Source organism: Symphalangus syndactylus, chromosome 18, assembly GCF_028878055.3.
Source record: "Symphalangus syndactylus isolate Jambi chromosome 18, NHGRI_mSymSyn1-v2.1_pri, whole genome shotgun sequence".
NCBI classification, from domain to species: domain Eukaryota; kingdom Metazoa; phylum Chordata; class Mammalia; order Primates; family Hylobatidae; genus Symphalangus; species Symphalangus syndactylus.
The window spans coordinates 86,571,229-86,589,081 of NC_072440.2; the positions used below are offsets into that span (position 1 = coordinate 86,571,229).

A 17,853-nucleotide genomic window follows, 5' to 3' on the forward strand; every position below is an offset into this window, starting at 1 on the left:
TGTTAATGTGCATGTTTTTAAGCTTTATGGAAATAATATTATTTTTTATGTATTCTCTTGTAACTTTTTTCACTTAATATTGTGAAATTGATCCATCTCGATAAATGTAACCCTGCTTTATTCTATTGTGCGATTGACTATACTATAATTTTATTTTCCCATGCTTCTGTTGATGGACGTTTAGATTGTGTCTGATTTTGTGTTTACAAACAATATCATCATAAGCATTCTTGTATGTGTCTCCTTAGGACATAGTTGTAAAAAGGGAATTTCTGGGTAATTAGATACATCCTTTTTTTTTTTTTTGAGACGGAGTCTCGCTCTTTCGCCCAGGCTGGAGTGCAGTGGCACAATCTCAGCTCATTGCAACCTCCACCTCCTGGGTTCAAGCAGTTCTCCTGCCTCAGCCTCCCGAGTAGCTGGGATTACAGGCGCCTGCCACCATGCCCAGCTAATTTTTTGTATTTTTAGTAGAGACGGAGTTTCACCATGTAGGGCAGGCTGGTCTCGAACTCCTGACCTCAGGTAATCCACCTGCCTCAGCCTCCCAAAATGCTGGGATTACAGGTGTAAGCCACTGCGCCTGGCCTATATCCATTTTTAATATTACTAGATACTGCTTTTGCTGTTCAGAGTGGTTATATTTATGCTTTCACCAGCAATATATGAGAATTCATGTCACCTCATATTTTTGCCAATATAAATGGTATTTTCAGACTCATTTTTTTCATTCGATGTGTGTGATGGGTAAATTATATTTTTGTAAATTTTGTGTTACAGAATTAAACAGATACTAAAAAAATCATAGCTTAGTGAATTATCGTAGAGCAAACGCTTCTGTCGTCTTCACCCAGGTGAAGAAATAGAATTCTGCCAGCCCTTTTAGAAGCTCCTCAGTGTACCTCATCCCAGTCATAGCCCCTTCCTTTCCCCGCAAAGCAATCACTGTCCTGATTTGTATAGTAATCCCTTCCTCGGATTTCTTTATGGTTTTATACCACAACTGTGGATCCTTAGGTATTATAGTTTAGTCTTGAGTTATTACGTGCAACTTTTTATGTATTTGTTTTCCATTTTTGTTGCCTCTTCTGTGAATTGCCTGCTTATATCTTAGGTCAAATTTTCTTGCCGGTTTGCACAAGTTCTGTGCATATCATGGATACCAGTTGTTGGTTATATGCATTGCCGATCTCTTTTCCCAGTTAGTGACTTGTCTTTTCATCTTTCTCATGAGTTTTGATACTTAAAGTGTAATTTAACTTAGGCAAACCTTTGCTTAGAAAGTCCTTCCCTATGTTGAGATTAAAAGATATTTTGAGACTGCTGTAACAAAAGCTTAATTGCAAAAGACATAAACAGGCACCTCACAGAAAAGGAAACACATATGACCAGTAAACATATTAGAGATGGACACCTTCATTAGTGATCAAAGAAATACCAATCAAGACCACAATGAGATGATATCATATACCCATGCTACTGGCAAAATTTGAAAAGCCTGGTGGACCAGGTGTTGGAGAGATTGTGAATTCACAGGATCTCTGATATATCACTGACAGGAATGTACTTTGGTGCACTTTAAAAAACATTTTGGCAATTCTGTTTTTGATACACACCCAAGATAAACTCTTGACCTTGTGCTGCAAGAGACAGGTACAACAATGTTTGTAGCAACACTGTCCACGATAGAAGAAAACAAAACTAGAAACAACTCAGATTTCCATCAGCAGGAGAGTAGATTAAAATGCAGTTTTGGAATTATACAGCATTAAAAAAAAAGAATGAACAACAGGGTGAATCTTAGCAATATAATATTTCGTGAAAACGATTACCCAAGGGTTATGTATAGTAAGATATCTTTTTTCTGTTTAACTTATTTGAGATATAATTCACATACCATATAAGTCAACCTACAATTCAGTGGTTTTTAGTATATTTCTAGAGTTGTGCAACCATCACTATTAATTTCAGAATATTTGCATCATCCCTAAAAAGAACCTTGTACTCATTAGCAGTTACTCCCTATTCACCTTCCCCCTGTCAACCCTCCACAAACCCCTGGAAACCAATGCTTAATTTTCTGTTGCTATGGATTTACCTATTCTGGACATTTCATAGAACTGGAATCATATAATACATGGTCTTCTATGACTGGCTTCTTTCATTTAGCATAGTGTTTTCAAGGTTCATCTATGTTGTAGCATGCTTCAGTACTTCATTCCTTTTTATGGCTGAACAATATTCCATTGTATGTGTATGCCACGATTAGTATGAATATACTGCAGTTTCATTCCAGCACCACTTGTTGAAAAGACTATCCTTTCTCTATTGAATTGTCTTGGTACCTGTGTTGAAAATCAGATGGCCATAAGTGTAAGGATATATTTCTGGACTCTCAGTCTGTTCCATTGATTCCTATTGCTATCCGTGTGCCAGTACTACACTGTTTTTTTTTATTACTGTGGTTTTGTGGTAAGTTTTCATACGTTCATGGACTTCATTTGCTAGTATTTCGTTGAAGACTTTTGCAGTGAAAATGAATGAACAATGTTCATGAACATTGGTTGGTAGTTTTCCTTTTTTTCTGCCTTTGTTGGGTTTTGTTATTTAGGTAATGCTGGCTACAAAATGAGTAGGTAAGTGTTTCCTTGTCTTTTGTTTTCTGGAAGGGATCTTGTAGAATTGGGCTTACAGATTCCTTTCACGGAAGGTTTTTTTTTAAACTACAAATTCAATGTCTTTAGTAATTATAGGGTTACTCTGGTTATCTGTTTCACCCTGGGCGAGTTCTGGCAATTTTTAGCTTTTGAGGAATTGGTCAGTTTTATCTGAGTTGTTATATGTATAGATTAGAATTGTTCATAATATTTCTATGGAGTTTCTTTTAATGTTCATGTGTTCTATAGTGATAACTTCCCCTCTTTCATTAGTAATATTGATAATTTATGCCCTCTTTTTTTTGTTTCTCTGTTTTGCTAGAGGTTTATCAATTTTATTGATCTTTTCAAAGAACTAGCTTTTAGTTTCATTGATGTCTCTTTCTTTTAGTGAATTCTAGTTTCAATCCATTGTGGTCAGATAACATACTCTGTCTGATTTTAATTCTTTTGAATTTGTTACTGTTTGTTTTATGGCCCAAGATCTGGTCTTTCTTGGTACATGTTTCATGTGCACCTAAAAAGAATGTACATTTCATTGTTGTTGGTAGAGTGTCCTATAGATGTCAATTAGCTCTGGTTGGTTGATAGTGTTGCTCAGTACTTCCACTACCTTGTCACTACCTTTTCCCCCACCCTCTTCAGTGAGGTCATTTCATACATATGTAATACAGTTGGATTGCTGTATCACATTCAGCATTTCATTCAGGGATCTTCTGATTTTTTTTTTTAATTGCATGCATTAAGGTTCACTCTTTGTGGCTGGTGTGGTGGCTCACTCCTGTAGTCCCGAAACTTAGAGAAGCAGGGGTGGGACGATCGCTTGAGCCCAGGAGTTCGAGACCAGCCTGGACAACAATAATGAGACCCTGTCTGTACAAAATACATAAATAAAAAGTTAAAAGATTAAAAATTAAAGATTCACTCTTTGTGTTGTAAAGTTCTGTCGATGTTGACAAATACATAGCGTCATGTTTCCACCATTACAGAATCATACAGAATAGTTTCTCTGCCCTAAAAATTGCCCTGTGCTTCACCTACTCAGTTCACCGCCTGCTTCCCACAAACCTCTGGCAACCACTGATCATTTTCCTGTTTCTATAGTTCTGTTTTCTCTAGAAGGTCATAAAATTGGAGTCATACAGTATGTAGCCTTTTCACACTAGCTTTTTTCACTTAGCATTATGCATTTAAGGTTCCCCCATGTCTTTTGATGGCTTGATACTTTGTTCTTTTTATTGCTGAACAATATTCCATTTATGAAGTATAGCAGTTTATTTATGCATTCACCTATTGAAGGGCATCATCACTGCTTCCAGCTTTTGGCAATCAAGAATAAAGCTGTAAACATTTGGGTGCAGGTTTTGTGTGGACATAAATTTTCAACTCAATTGAGCAAATACCTAGCAGTGCAATTACTGGATCGTATGATAAGACTATGATTAGCTTTATAAGAAACTGCCAGGTTTCTTACATCGTGACTGCTTGTGCATTCCCATCAGCAATGATGAGAGTTCCTGCTGCCTCTGCATCCTTGTCAGCATTTTTTTTTCTTTCTTTTTTTTTTTTTTTGAGATGGAGTCTCACTCTGTTGCCCAGGCTGGAGTGCAATGGTGCGATTTCAGCACTCTGCAACCTCCACCTCCCAGGTTCAACCAATTCTCCTGCCTCAGCCTCCTGAGTAGCTGGGACTACAAGTGTGTGCCACCACGCCCAGATCATTTTTGTACTTTTAGTAGAGACAGGGTTTCGCCATGTTAGCCAGGCTGATCTCGAACTCCTGACCTCAAGTGATCCACCCACCTCAGCCTCCCAAAGTGCTGGGATTACAGGTGTGAGCCACTGCACCCGGCCCTTGTCAGCATTTGATGTTGTCAGTTGTTTTTTATTTTAACCATTCTGGTAGGTATGTAGTGTTATTTTGTTGTTTTAATTTGTAATTTCCAAATAATAAATGTTGAACACCTATGCGTATTTACCATCTGTGTATCTTCTTTGGTAAGATTTCTGTTCAGATCTTTTGATTGTTTTTGATTGAGCTGTTGTCTTGTTTTGTTATTGAGTTTTATGAGTTTTGTTTGTTTGTTTGTTTGTTTGAGACAGGGTTTCTCTCCATCACCCAGGCTGGATTGCAGTAGTGTGATCACAGTTCACTGCAGCCTTGAACTCCTGGGCACAAGCGATCCTTCCCACCTCAGCCTCCTGAGTAGCCAGGAATACAGGTGTGCACCAGCCTGCCTGGCAGTTTTTGTATTTTTCTTGTAGAGATGAGCTTTTGCCATGTTGCCCAGGCTGGTCTTGAACTACTGGGCTGAAGTGATCTGCCCACCTCAGCCTTCCAAATCCTGTTGGGATTATAGGTGTGAGTCACCGTGCCCACTGTTCTTTATATAATTTGTATACAAGTACTTCATCAGATACGTGTTTTGAAAATATTTTCTGTCACTCAGTTGCCTGTCTTTTCATTCACTTAATAGTATCTTTTGTGGGGCAGTTAATTTTGATAAAATCCAATCTGTTGTTTTTTTATTTCATGGGTTGTGCTTTCCAAACCCATTCATTTGGTTTTGTTTTGGGCTGAGGATGTTAAACAGCCTCTTCTAGGAACTTTCAGTTTCAACCCTTTATTTATTTTTGAGACGGAGTCTCACTCTGTTGCCCAGGCTGGAGTGCAGTGGCACGATCTTGGCTCAGTGCAACCTCGCGGTGGCTCACGCTTGTAATCCCAGCACTTTGGGAGGCTGAGGCGGGCGGATCACGAGGTTAGGAGATCAAGACCATCCTGGCTAACAAGGTGAAACCCCGTCTCTACTACAAAATACAAAAAAAATTAGCCGGGCGTGGTGGCGGGTGCCTGTAGTCCCAGCTACTTGGGAGGCTGATGCAGGAGAATGGCATGAACCCAGGAGGCGGAGCTTGCAGTGAGCCATGATCGTGCCACTGCACTCCATCCAGCCAGGGTGACAGAGCGAGACTCTGTCTCAAAAACAACAACAACAAAAAGATTCACCTGCCTCAGCCTCCCAGTTAGCTGGCATTACAGGCATGCACCACCACACCCAGCTAATTTTTTTTGTATCTTAGTAGAGATTGGGTTTCACCATGTTGGCCAGGCTGGTCTTGAACTCCTGACCTCAAGTGATCCGCCTGCATCGGCCTCCCAAAGTGCTGAGATTACAGGTGTGAGCCACTGCACCTGGCCAAGTTTCAACCCTTTTAGATTTAAGAAACTTTGCTTACATTTGCATAGCTAGGACCCTGGTCTTTATAGACTGAAGCTGTGTTCTGGTTCTTTAAATTGGGTGAAATGAAGCAGTGATTTGGATCCACTGAAGATCAGACATGTTTCAATAAATGTGCCTACTGGATTTCTCTGTATGCCCACAGGATGAACTACAGGAAGGCAGCAGTGGAGAGTTCTGAGATCACAAGGTCATAGAATTTTATTTGTGCATTAGTGCGGACAAATATTTTGGCAGTTGAAATGGGAAAAGAGGGTGGATATGAGCATGATTATGAGGAAGGAAATGGCAGGGTTTGAAATTAGAGTTAGTGTGAAGGTAATGATGTTGGTTATCTCTAGATTGTGTGGCTAAGAAAAGGCAGAGTGCTAGGAGTTCAAGTGGAAGGAAGTAGAGAGATGTACTTACATTCATGGTAGCATTCGCCTTCAAGATTATATCAGAATGGCAAGGGCATCTCATCAGCTGTGGTATTGGAGTAGATATACCCTTTTTAGGTGTGGGACTGTTAAAAGCATAATTACAAAGATACAGGCATTAGTGTACTTAAAGCACTGGCATGGAGTCACCTTTGACTGGGCCTAGGGAAATGGTTTATAGCAATCTCAGTTTTTGTGTATCCCATTAATTTGGATTTTATGTACCCTGAATTATAAGATTGCTTGAAATGAAACTACTTAATGCCTTAATTCCCCCAGTAGCTGACTTGTAGACAAGAATTTAAGTGCAAGAATTTTATTTTGGAGGTTATCCTTGGAAAAGCCAGTAGGGGAGTGGGAAGTGAAATAGGAGAGGGAAGATAGCAAAGATTGCAAATACAAGATTTGTTTTCAAGCCAGGTACTGATTTTTTTCACAGTATTCCCACTGAGAAACTCCAGGAACGAATGTGAAACTTGTGTCTTATAGTCCTTCAGGGGAAAGGTAGTTGGGGTATTTATATACCATCTCTTTCAATTATTGGTTAAGATTGTTTTCAGGAGGTGGTAGATCTGCAACATGTCAGGTGTGCTGCCATGCAGGGAACAAAATGGACTCGAGGTTAGAGAAAGCTCTCAGGTGCTGTCAGGCCAGTGTATCTGGTAGGGGATAGGGGATATACAGACACTCTTTTGACTCCTTCCTTAATACCTTGCCATGCAGTTCCGGGATTTTCAGTTTATTTCCTTTAAGACATCATTGGAAACATTTATTTCCACCTTAAATGAGCCATTCTAGTAGCATGTTAGGACTGGCTCCAGATGCCCTTTTTGGAACATTAAATTGTGAGTCATAGAAGAGTGGCCCATATCAACAGACGTTTCCTTGCCAGCCTTATACTTGACCACCAAGTTCAGTACTCTCAAGATCCAGGTATGTTCTTCCAGTTCTTGCCAGTACATCTCATCATATCATACTGTGTTGGTGAATCAATGCTTTCATCAAAAGGAGGGCCAGTACCTCCCTATTCTGACAATGCCTGGTTGTTAGCCTAGAAGCAGTGAGGGAGGTAGGCACATATCTCCAGAAGGGTAGGCATATTTGGAGGCATGCATCCCAGCTGAGACCTCTGCATAGTTTTTAGTCAGGGGAGACCGCCCTCTTGTAGTAAGAGGAAGAAAGCCGCTTCTGGCCTAGAAGGTTCAGAAGAATCTTATCAGGACTGTGAATTCAATCTTTGTAATTTGCCTGCTTTCACAGTCGGAACTTGGGTCTAATTTTTAGCACAGTCTGTCTTCAGGCAAAGAAATGCAGCTGCTGGCAACTAGAAACTGGACAGTTAGACCTTAGCGTAGCCTGGTGATAGAATGAAGGCAGGGTCTGCTGCACCTGTTCAGTCAGCAGATGATGTCAGTGTTATGGCTCCTGTTGAGTAACAGACTTTTCTTAGCATCAATTTGGTGTGCTGGTCCATTCTAACACTTAGGGAACACTGACTGTGTGCTGGGAATTGTTCTAGGCATTTGCTGTGAGTCCTCACAACAATCCATGAGGAAGGTGCTCGTGATCATCACAGTTTTACACATGGTGAATCCGAGATTCAGAAGGATTAAGTAATTTTTCCAGGGTCCAAGTGTTGGAGCGAGTATTTGAAATTTAGTTTAATTGACTAAAACACTCATTCTTTTGATATTCCACATTGCTTCCCAAAACGTATCCCCATTATGTCCATTTGACAAATGATGAACTTGAGATGCAGAAATTGAGTGACAAGATGAGTTTCAAGGCTAGTTAAAGAAAACTATTGTTAGAATTCAGGATGTCAACTCTTTTGCTGTTGAATATCATATTGAACAAGTGGCTAAATTTAATACTGGCTGTTTTCGAATGTTTACTGTTTTTAAAATTCCGTTACATGGTCTGTCTCAGGGTTTCTCCGCCTCAGCACTATTGCTATTTTGGACTGGATGATTCTTTGTTGTGAATACTCTCCTGTGCATTGTAGAATGTTTAGCAGTGTCCCTGACCTCTGTCTGCTAGATGCCGGTAGCACCTTCCCAGTTGTGACAACCAAAACTGATATTGCTAAATGTCCCATGGGGGCAAAATTGTCCCTGGCTGAGAACCAGGCCAATCTCTAAAGGTGGTTGTGTTATGACAGAGCTCACCTAGAGTAGTTCAGAAGTTTGTTTTGTGAGCAGGGAGTTATATTGCTTTAAAGTGGAAGGAGTACAGTGTGGTGGAAAGAACACGAGCTTTGGAATCTCTTGGCCCTGCTGCTTATCAGTCCCTGTAGCCTTGATTAAGTGATTTGTCTTTTCTGAACTTTTGTTTCCTCATTTGTAAAATGGGCATTATATCTACCTGGTAGCATTTTGGTGATTAAGCTGGAGGATGTTACACGTGGAAGGATGAGGGGAAAAGAGAAAAATGATCTGTAGTAGAAGAAAGTGAAGGAAAGATACAGAAGGCAGTTGTCAAGAGCAGGAGTAAAAGGCACATTGGGAAGGTCTAAGACAGCAGGTGAATGAACCGCATCTGCCCTCTTCCCACACTGCAGTCCCAGGTCACTGAGTCTGGAAGGAAGCTCTGAACAGGGCCGGGCATGGTGGCTCATGCCTGTAATCTCAGCACTTTGGGAGGCTGAGGCGGGCGGATCACTTGAGACTGGGAGTTCGAGACCAGCCTGGCTAACATGGTGAAACCCCATCTCTACTAAAAATACAAAAATTAGCCAGGCGTGGTGGCGCGTGCCTGTAATCCCAGCTATTCAGGAGGCTGAGGCACAAGAATTGCTTGAACCTGGGAGTCGGAGGTTGCAGCAAGCTGAGATCGCGCCACTGCACTCCAGCCTGGACTAGAGAGTGAGACTCTGTCTCAAAAAAAAAAAAAAAAAGAAAGAAAGAAAGAAAGCTCTGGACAGTTTTCTTTTCTTTCTTTCTTTCTTTTTTTTTTTTTTTTTTTTTTTAAAAAAAAAAGGTTTAATTGGGCTTACAGTGCCACATGGCTGGGGAGGCCTCAGAATCATGGTGGGAGGTGAAAGGCACTTTTTACATGGCAGCAGCAAGAGAAAATGAGGAAAAAGCAAAAGCGGAAACCCCGATAAACCCATCAGATCTCATGAGACTTATTAACTGTCACGAGAATAGCACGGGAAAGACTGGCCCCCATGATTCAATTACCTCTCTCCCACAACACATGGACATTCTGGGAGATATAATTCAAGTTGAGAATTGGATGGGGACACAGCCAGACCATACCAGGGATTAATACTTGATTTCTTTAATGTGAAATTGAATATTCATGTATATTTTAAATATAAGCTAACTGTTCTTATGTCCTTTATTACAGCCTTTCATTACATTTATTTTCTAAATTATATTTAGTAACATGTTTATCTGTATAAAACAGTAGAGATATGGGAAGTTACCTCAACTAATCCAGGACTTTGCAGAGAAAATAATCAAAGTTAGAAGTAAGACATCCCCATATTTTTAGCACAGTAAGCAAGTGTATGAGCTCATATAAGTATTGATTTACTAATATTTTAGAAGCTATCAAATAAAAGGACGGTGGTTTATCTTTTTCTGAATCAGGTTTCCAGTTTATTTTTACTGATACTGTCTTAAAATGTGCATTTGCAACTTAGTTTCCGGTCCCTCTTCACAGTAGAATGATTAGCACTTGATTGAATTGTCGAATTATACAGTGGTTTATTATATCTTTCTTTGTCTCTAGGATGATTGAGGAAAGTGGGAACAAGCGGAAGACCATGGCAGAGAAGAGGCAGCTGTTCATAGAAATGCGTGAGTCTTGAGTCCTTGTTCATATGTGCGGGAATGTTTGTGTGGTTTTTTTTTTTGATCAAGTCATAGCTTTAATCAGTTACAACTTTTATGTTATAAGCTTTACAGAGGGAAGAATGAGAGTTAAAGAATCATGGAGTTGAAGGACCCCAAGCCAAAGTATGTATTTTAACAGAATTGGCTTGCTTTCTTAGACAAGGCCATAAATAATAAGGCAGAAATGTTACCTAGAATGTCTGTGATTTTGTACCATGCCAGTCAATTTAGATCTCTTGCTGTAACTCCATTGTTACCATGAACTTTGCAGGTGGTGATTAATGATGAATACATTATATAAATTACCTTCCACTAGATACCAGTTCTGAGACAGAGAGGACTCAGTGTTAGGGCGACACGTAGAGCTATTGGAAAACTAAAAAGAGTGAATGTGTATTTTGATATATTTTTAACTTTAAATATTCTGTTAAAATTTACATTGTTGTATACAGTTCAAACAGAGAGAAGAAGATGGCTGAGAGAAGTGGGGTGGTTCCCAATCCTTGCAGGATTGTTTTGCTCTGTGACTACTTGTCTATGTGACCATGACCGTGTGACCTTGACCAACTCAAGGTTGCATTTGCTGGACCTCAAATTCCTTTGTCATGAAATACGGGCAATTGGTCTGGACCAGTGATTATGAAACCTTTCAAATGTACTGTACTCTTTTTTTCCCCCAGTGAAATCTTGCAAGGACCCTTAACGTAAGAGTATTATAAGATTGGTAGTGCTTGGTTGAAGCAGGAGAGGGGAGCCAGCCTGGGATAGCCTCTGAGGTCCTTGCAGAATTCTAGAATTCTGCATATCGCAATATGAAAATCAGTGGGTAAAAGTCTCAGAAGACCCAACTCTCAACATATTTGACATCTTTAGGGTCTTGATAATGGTAGGCAGTGTTTGACTCAGCTAAGCCGTGTGTTGTCCTGTCAGTCATAGGCTGGATAACTATTTATTAGGGGGGTGATAAAGAAGAAATTTTGGCATTGGATAGGCAGCCCAACTGGGTGATCATTAAGGACTTTTGTAGTTCGGAGCTTCTAATGGCTAGTAATCCAAGCCAGACACCTTGGAGTCACTTCCCTCCACCTCACCTTCTACCTCCGAAGAAATCAGAAGGCATCTGAGTTTTACTATGTACATGAGTCTGAATCTGTTCGTCACACCACAGCAGCTTTGAGTTCAGCTTTGCAGTTAGACTGCTTAGTTTGGATCTTGGCTGCCTCACTTCCTGACTGAATAACCTTAGGCAAGTTAACTTAATCTCTCTGGGCCTCTGTTTCCTCATCCATAAAGTAGGAATGGCATTGACTTCATAGAATTGTTGTGAAGATTGAATGAGATAATGTGAATAAAGCACTTGGCACAATGCCTGACACTCACATACTTAAGTATGAAGTAAGTAGTACGTACTTCATATGGATGGTTGCTTTTATTACTAATTTTTTTTAATCATTTGTACTTTTCTGAACTAAAGCAGTAATTTCCTGATCTCTTCTTCCAGTCTTGACCCTCTCAAATTTGCTGTCTATGATCAGCTACCAGATTGAACTATTTAAATCTGTGCTACTTATTATTATTATTATTTTTTTTTTTGAGAGGGAGTCTCACTCAGCCACCCAGGTGGGAGTGCAGTGGCGCCATCTGAGCTCACTGCAACCTCCGCCTCCTGGGTTCAAGTGATTCTCATGCTTCAGCCTCGTGAGTAGCTGGGATTACAGGTGCCCGCCACTGCGCCTGGCTAATTTTTGTATTTTTAGTAGAGATGGGGTTTCACCATGTTGGCCGGGCTGGTCTCAAACTCCTGACCTCAAGTGATCCGCCTGTCTTGGCCTCCCAAAATGCTGGGATTACAGGCGTGAACCACTGTGCCTGGCCTAAATCTGTGCTACTTCTTTGCTTACATTCCTTTACTTGCTTCTCATCACTTTAATGGGAAAGACCCCACTCCTAAGAATGCCAAACAAGGCCCTTCTGGCCCCTTTTTTGCTCTGCCCACTAGTTCCCACTTTTCCCATCACGTGCCTTGCATGTTACTTCCCCGCAATACTGAATTGGCTTTCCTGCAGATCATGTGGTTTCATGCCTTTCTGCCTTTGCACAATACTGTTGCCTCCACCACCCAGCACACTGCTCCTGCCTACCCTTCAAAACTCAGCATAGGGGTCATCTTCTCCTTTCAACTTTTAGTGCATTTATTGAGGATCTACTATGCTCCAGGCACTATTCTGGGTGCTAGGGCTACAGAGGAGAACAAAACACAGTCCCTGACTTCACTTCATGAAACTTCCATGTTAGTAAAGGGAAGCAGACAAAATAGGAAACCAAATACACAAACACAGTAATTCCTGATACTAAGAAGAGGCTGAGGTGCCTTAAGTAAATACACATGGGCATGCAGGCGTGATGGGGTAGAGATCTGAAGTAGTCCTGCCAAGAACTGGGTTTACTTCTTTGTGAATGTTACTACTCTTACACAGAAACCTCATATGAATTATCATCCTCTGACTTAGGGATAACAGTCAGTCTGGGAGACGTTTGGTAAGTATGACTTCTTGAGTCTCCTATATTTCTTCAGAGGAAGAATTGCATGGATGACTATAGTATCTGCTGCTGGAAGCCCCACCCCCTCATTTCCAGCAATGTCAACCAGAAACTCCAGCATAACTACTTCCTATGGATGCCAGAATCACCTTTTTCCAGCCATTATTCAGTTGTATCATTTAGTATGTTGATTTTAGTATGTCAGTTTTGAATCCAGTACTCTTTCTCAACTCTTATTAGCCTTAATGGTTATAGATTTCTACTTAGGTAGGTAACTATACAATTTTTTTCTTTTTCTTTGAGACTGTGTCTTGCTCTGTTGCTCAGGCTGGAGTGCGGTGGTATGATCACGGCTCACTGCAGGCTCGACCTCCAGGGCTCAATTGATCCTCCCGCCTCAGCCTTCTGAGTATCTGGGACTATAGGCGTGTGCCAGCAGGCCTGGCTAATTTTCTTGTTTTTCGTAGTGATGGATTCACACTATGGTGCCCAGGCTGGCTGGTCTCGAACTCCTGGGCTCAAGTTATCCTCCCACCTTGACCTCCCAAAGCGCTGGGATTACAGGTATGAACTACCGTGCCTGGCCAGTAACTATACCATCTTTAAAGAAAGACAATTTTGACTCTTCCTTTTATAATTGTAATCCTTATACCTTTTTCTTGACCTAGTGTACTGGTTAGGGCCGCAGAGGTTATATTGAGAAGTAGGAAGGATGGCCGGGAGTGGTGGCTCACGCCTGTAATGCCAGCACTTTCAGAGGCCGAGGCGGGCGGGTCGTGAGATCAGGAGATTGAGACCATCCTGGCTAACATGGTGAAACCCCGTCTCTACTAAAAATACAAAAAAATTAGCTGGGCGTGCTGGCAGGCGCCTGTAGTCCCAGCTACTCGGGAAGCTGAGGCAGGAGAATGGCATGAACCCGGGAGGTGGAGCTTGCAGTGAGCCGAGATCGCGCCACTGCACTCCAGCCTGGGCGACAGAGTGAGACTCTGTCTCACAAAAAAAAAAAAAAAAAAAAAAAAAAGATAGGAAGGATAGCAGGCATCCTTGTCTTGTTTTTAATTTTCCTGAGAATGTTTCTAATATTTCTATTCTTTCTATATTTCTAATATTACACTGTTAAGAGTGATGATTGCTACAGGTTAACCAGATAAAGGTGAAAGAATTAATATATCCTAATTTGCCAGGAATCATTATCATTATTTTCTTAAGTCATAACTGAATATTGAATTTATCAGATGTTTTCTACTTCCCTTGAGATGAATGTATTTCCTCTTTACTCTGTTAATATAGTGCTGGGGCCAGCCATCTTTTTCTTAAAGAGCCAGAAAGTAGATATTTTAGGATTTGCAGGCTGTATGATGAGGTCTTTGTCACACTACTCTACTCTGCCATTGTAGCATAAAAGCAGTCATAATAATTTAGTAATTTAAATAGTTTATTTTTTTAAACTTAGTTTTTAGAATATTTCCTTTTGGAGCTCTTTTTAAAAAAATAATTGTAACTTCTAGATTCAGGGGGTACATGTGCAGGTTTGTTATATAGTTTGTATTTTTCAACCTTGTGTTACCTTTACTATTATGACTTTATATAATATCCTTAAGCCTTTATGTTTTTAGACAGTAGCTTTACATTTTCTGTTATGAACAGCGATGAAATTAGTTTATTCTTTCTTTGCTTAATATTTTCTCTTTTAGACTCTAAGCAATATGAGAATAAGGATCACATCTGTTTATGATGGTGGTGCCTTGATAAATATTTATTAAGAGAAGAATGGAATATATTACATAGAAATAAATGGGTAGTTTATGATTCTTACATGATATAAAATCACCAAGAAAAATGAAAGGTGACAGGTGAGAAGAGTAATCCTCAACTCTGGTGCCAAAATGAAAGCTCTCCAGTTGATTATACAAAGTACTTGATACCAGGCCTCCATGCTCAGAGACTCTGATTTTATTTTGTCTTTTCTAAAGTTTGCCAATTTTAGTGGACTGACTTTTGGCTTTATAGGTCCTCTTTGTGTATCTTTGTTCTCTGCCTCATTTGTGCTATTTATTTTCCTCTTCCTATTTAGGCAATTCTGTTATTTTTCCAACAACTTATGTTGGGTTACTAAGGCCATTTGTTTTCAGCCTTTTTTTTCTTATGTAAGCATTTAAGAATAAACTTTCCTGTGATTTTTTTTTTTTTGCATCCCAAGTGTTCTGATATTTACTATTTTTCATAATCAGTTCTCTATTTCCTCTAATTTTTATTATTAATTACTTAGAAATATCTTTTTATTGATCGGTTGGTTGGTTGATTGGCTGATTGATAGAGACAGGGCATTGCTCTGTTGCCCAGGCTGGTCATGAACTCCAAGGCTCAAGTGATCCTCCCACCTCGGCTTCCCAAAGTACTGGGATTATAAGCGTGGGCCACCGCACCCGGCTGGAGTATCTTTTTAAATTTGAAAGTAAATGTTTTAGTTAAAAAAACCTGTATAGCTTAATTGGGTTTTGGGTCAGGAAATGAGAGAAGATCTAGAATCTTTGAATTTGTTAATTTATGTTTTGTGTTTTTCCAAATATTCCATGAGTACTTGAAAATAATGTGTATGATTTCTGCATTATTTAGATCAAGCTTTTTGCATATTTCATTAAAATCTTTTTTGTCCTTGGTGATTTGATTGCTTGATCTTAATCACTGAAAGATGTTAAATATTTCTGCTTTAATCAAGAGTATTAATTTTTTCCCTGTACTTCTGTTAGCTTTTAAAACTTTAATTCTTGGATACATGTACCTTTAAAATGTTATGTCTATCTAGGAAAGTGAATCCTTTGTCATTATATAGTTACCCTCTTTTTCTAGTAATGCTTTTGATGCTTTGAAGTCTATTTTGTAGCATATTGATAGAGCTAATGCTGGCTTTCTTTCAGTTAGCATACTTAATACAGTATGTGTCTTTTCATTCTTTTACTTAAATTTCTTAATTCTTACGTTTTTGTCTCTTGTAAGTAGCATAAGCTAGAATATTTAAAAAAAAACTCATATGACAGTCTTTGCCTTGTCACTGAAGACTTTATTTTGTCTAGCCTTTTTAATGAGTACTCATATATTTCATATTTTCTGTTGACAAAAACAGTCAAATTCTGTAAAATATTTGAAGAGATTTATTCGAAGCTAAATATGAGTGACCATGGCCCGTGACACAGTCCTCAGGAGGTCCTGAGAACATGTGCCCAAGGTGGTCGGGATACAGCTTGGTTTTATACCTTTTAAGGAGGCGTGAGACTAAAATCAGATACATTTAAGAAACATATTGGTTTGGTCCAGAAAGGCAGAACAGCTTGAAGGGATGAGGTGGGGGGCCTTCTAGCTTATAGGTAGATTTAAAAGTTTTCTGGTTAAAAATTGGTTGAGTTTATCCAAAGACCTGGGATCAATAGAAAGGAATGTCTGGGTTGCAATAAGAGGTTGTGGAGACAAACGTTTTCTCATACAGATGAAGCCTCCAGGTATCAGGCTGCAGAGAGAATAGGTTGTAATAAGTTTCTTGTATCTTTTTTTTTTTTTTTGAGATGGAGTCTTAGTCTGTCGCCCAGGCTGGAGTACAATGGCATGATCTCGGCTCACTGCAATCTCCGCCTCCCGGGTTCAAGCGATTCTCCTGTCTCAGCCTCCCAAGTAGCTGGGATTACAGGCGCCTGCCACTACGCCTGGCTAATTTTTCTATTTTTAGTAGAGATGGGGTTTCACTATGTTGGTCAGGCTGGTCTCAAACTCCTGACCTCAGGTGATCCACCCACCTTGACCTCCCAAAGTGCTGGGATTACAGGCGTGAGCCACCGTGCCTGGCCAATATGTTTCTTATTAGGCTTGAAGTCTGTGTTGTTATAATGCCCAAGAGGTACAGTGAGGCATGTTTGATCCCAACTTCCTATCATGGCCTAAAACAGTCTCTCAGGTTAAATTTTAGAAGAGGCCTGGCTGAGGAGGAAGTCCACTCAGATGGTTGGGGGGCCTTAGGGTTTTATTTTTGGTTTACATTTCCATCATATTTTGTGCTTCAATTTTGTCCTTTCTTTCCCCGTCTTAGAGGAATTGAGCTTTCTTTCTTCCTTCCATCCCATTGTTTCCCTCTACTTGGTTGCGAGTTGTATATTTTTCTGTTCTTTACCCTAGAAATATTAACATCAATTAAAATATAGCTTATCAATATTTGTAACTTTTTTCAAATATGAGGGTATTGGAATATTTTAGGGTACCCCCTTAATGAAATTTATACCATTATTAGTAGTATCTTTTTTAAGGGCCAGGTGCAGTGGCTGATGCCTGTAATTCCAGCACTTTGGGAGGCTGAGGCAGGTGGATTGCTTGAGCCTCGGAGTTTGAGACCAGCCTGGGCAACATGGTGAAACCTTGTCACTAGAAAAATACAAAAATTAGCCGGGTGTGGTGGCATGTTTTTGTAGTCCCAGCTACTAGGGAGGCTGAGAGGTGGAAGGATTGCTTGAGCCTGGGAAGTCAATGTTACAGTGAGCTGAGATTGTGAAACTGCACTCCAATGCCTAGGTGAGTGAGACCCTGTTCAAAAATAAAATCTCTTTTTTACCCCACAGATTAGATTTTGTTATTATTTTTTGTAGTCCAATCCATTTAGTTATTACTTTCTTTTTTTTTTCTTTTTTCTTTTTTTTTTTTTGAGATGGAGTCTTGCTCTGTCACCCAGGCTGGAGTGCAATGGCTCAATCTTAGCTCAAGCAGTTCTCTTGCCTCACTCTCTCAAGTAGCTGAGATTACAGGCGTGCACCACCACACCCAGCTAATTTTTGTATTTCTAGTAGAGACGGGGTTTTGCCCAGTTGGCCAGCCACATCTCAAACTCCTGACCTCAAGTGATCTGCCTGCCTCAGCCTCCCAACGTGCTGGGATTACAGGCATCAGCCACTGTGCCCAGCCATTTAGTTACCACTTTCTTTGCTTGCTATTATTCTTATTTTTGTTAAATTCAGATAAATGTAAGTCTAAATCAAGGTGGAGAAAGGCTTGTGTCCCCAGCATTTCCCTTTGTGGGATGCTTTCTCTTTTTTTCCTAGTTCACCCACTGAGAGAATCATCTTTACAGTGTTCAGTGGTCTTGGCTGTATTTGTATCTTCCTCTCTGGTG

The 17,853-nt window shown here is 40.0% G+C and overlaps 1 protein-coding gene across 23 annotated transcripts in view; it reads left to right on the forward strand.

The window, feature by feature from the left end:
* DTNB (dystrobrevin beta) overlaps nt 1-17,853 on the forward strand; it is a 306,511-nt gene that overhangs the window by 11,463 nt on the left and 277,195 nt on the right. For all 23 annotated transcript variants that reach the window (XR_010117241.1, XR_010117242.1, XR_010117243.1 and 20 more), the window contains exon 2: nt 10,057-10,124. Coding sequence is in view for 18 of the 23 variants with exons in the window: in XM_055253828.2 (XP_055109803.2) it covers nt 10,058-10,124 (67 nt within the window). In the remaining 5 variants the exon portion in view is untranslated. The remainder of the gene's footprint in view (nt 1-10,056; nt 10,125-17,853) is intronic.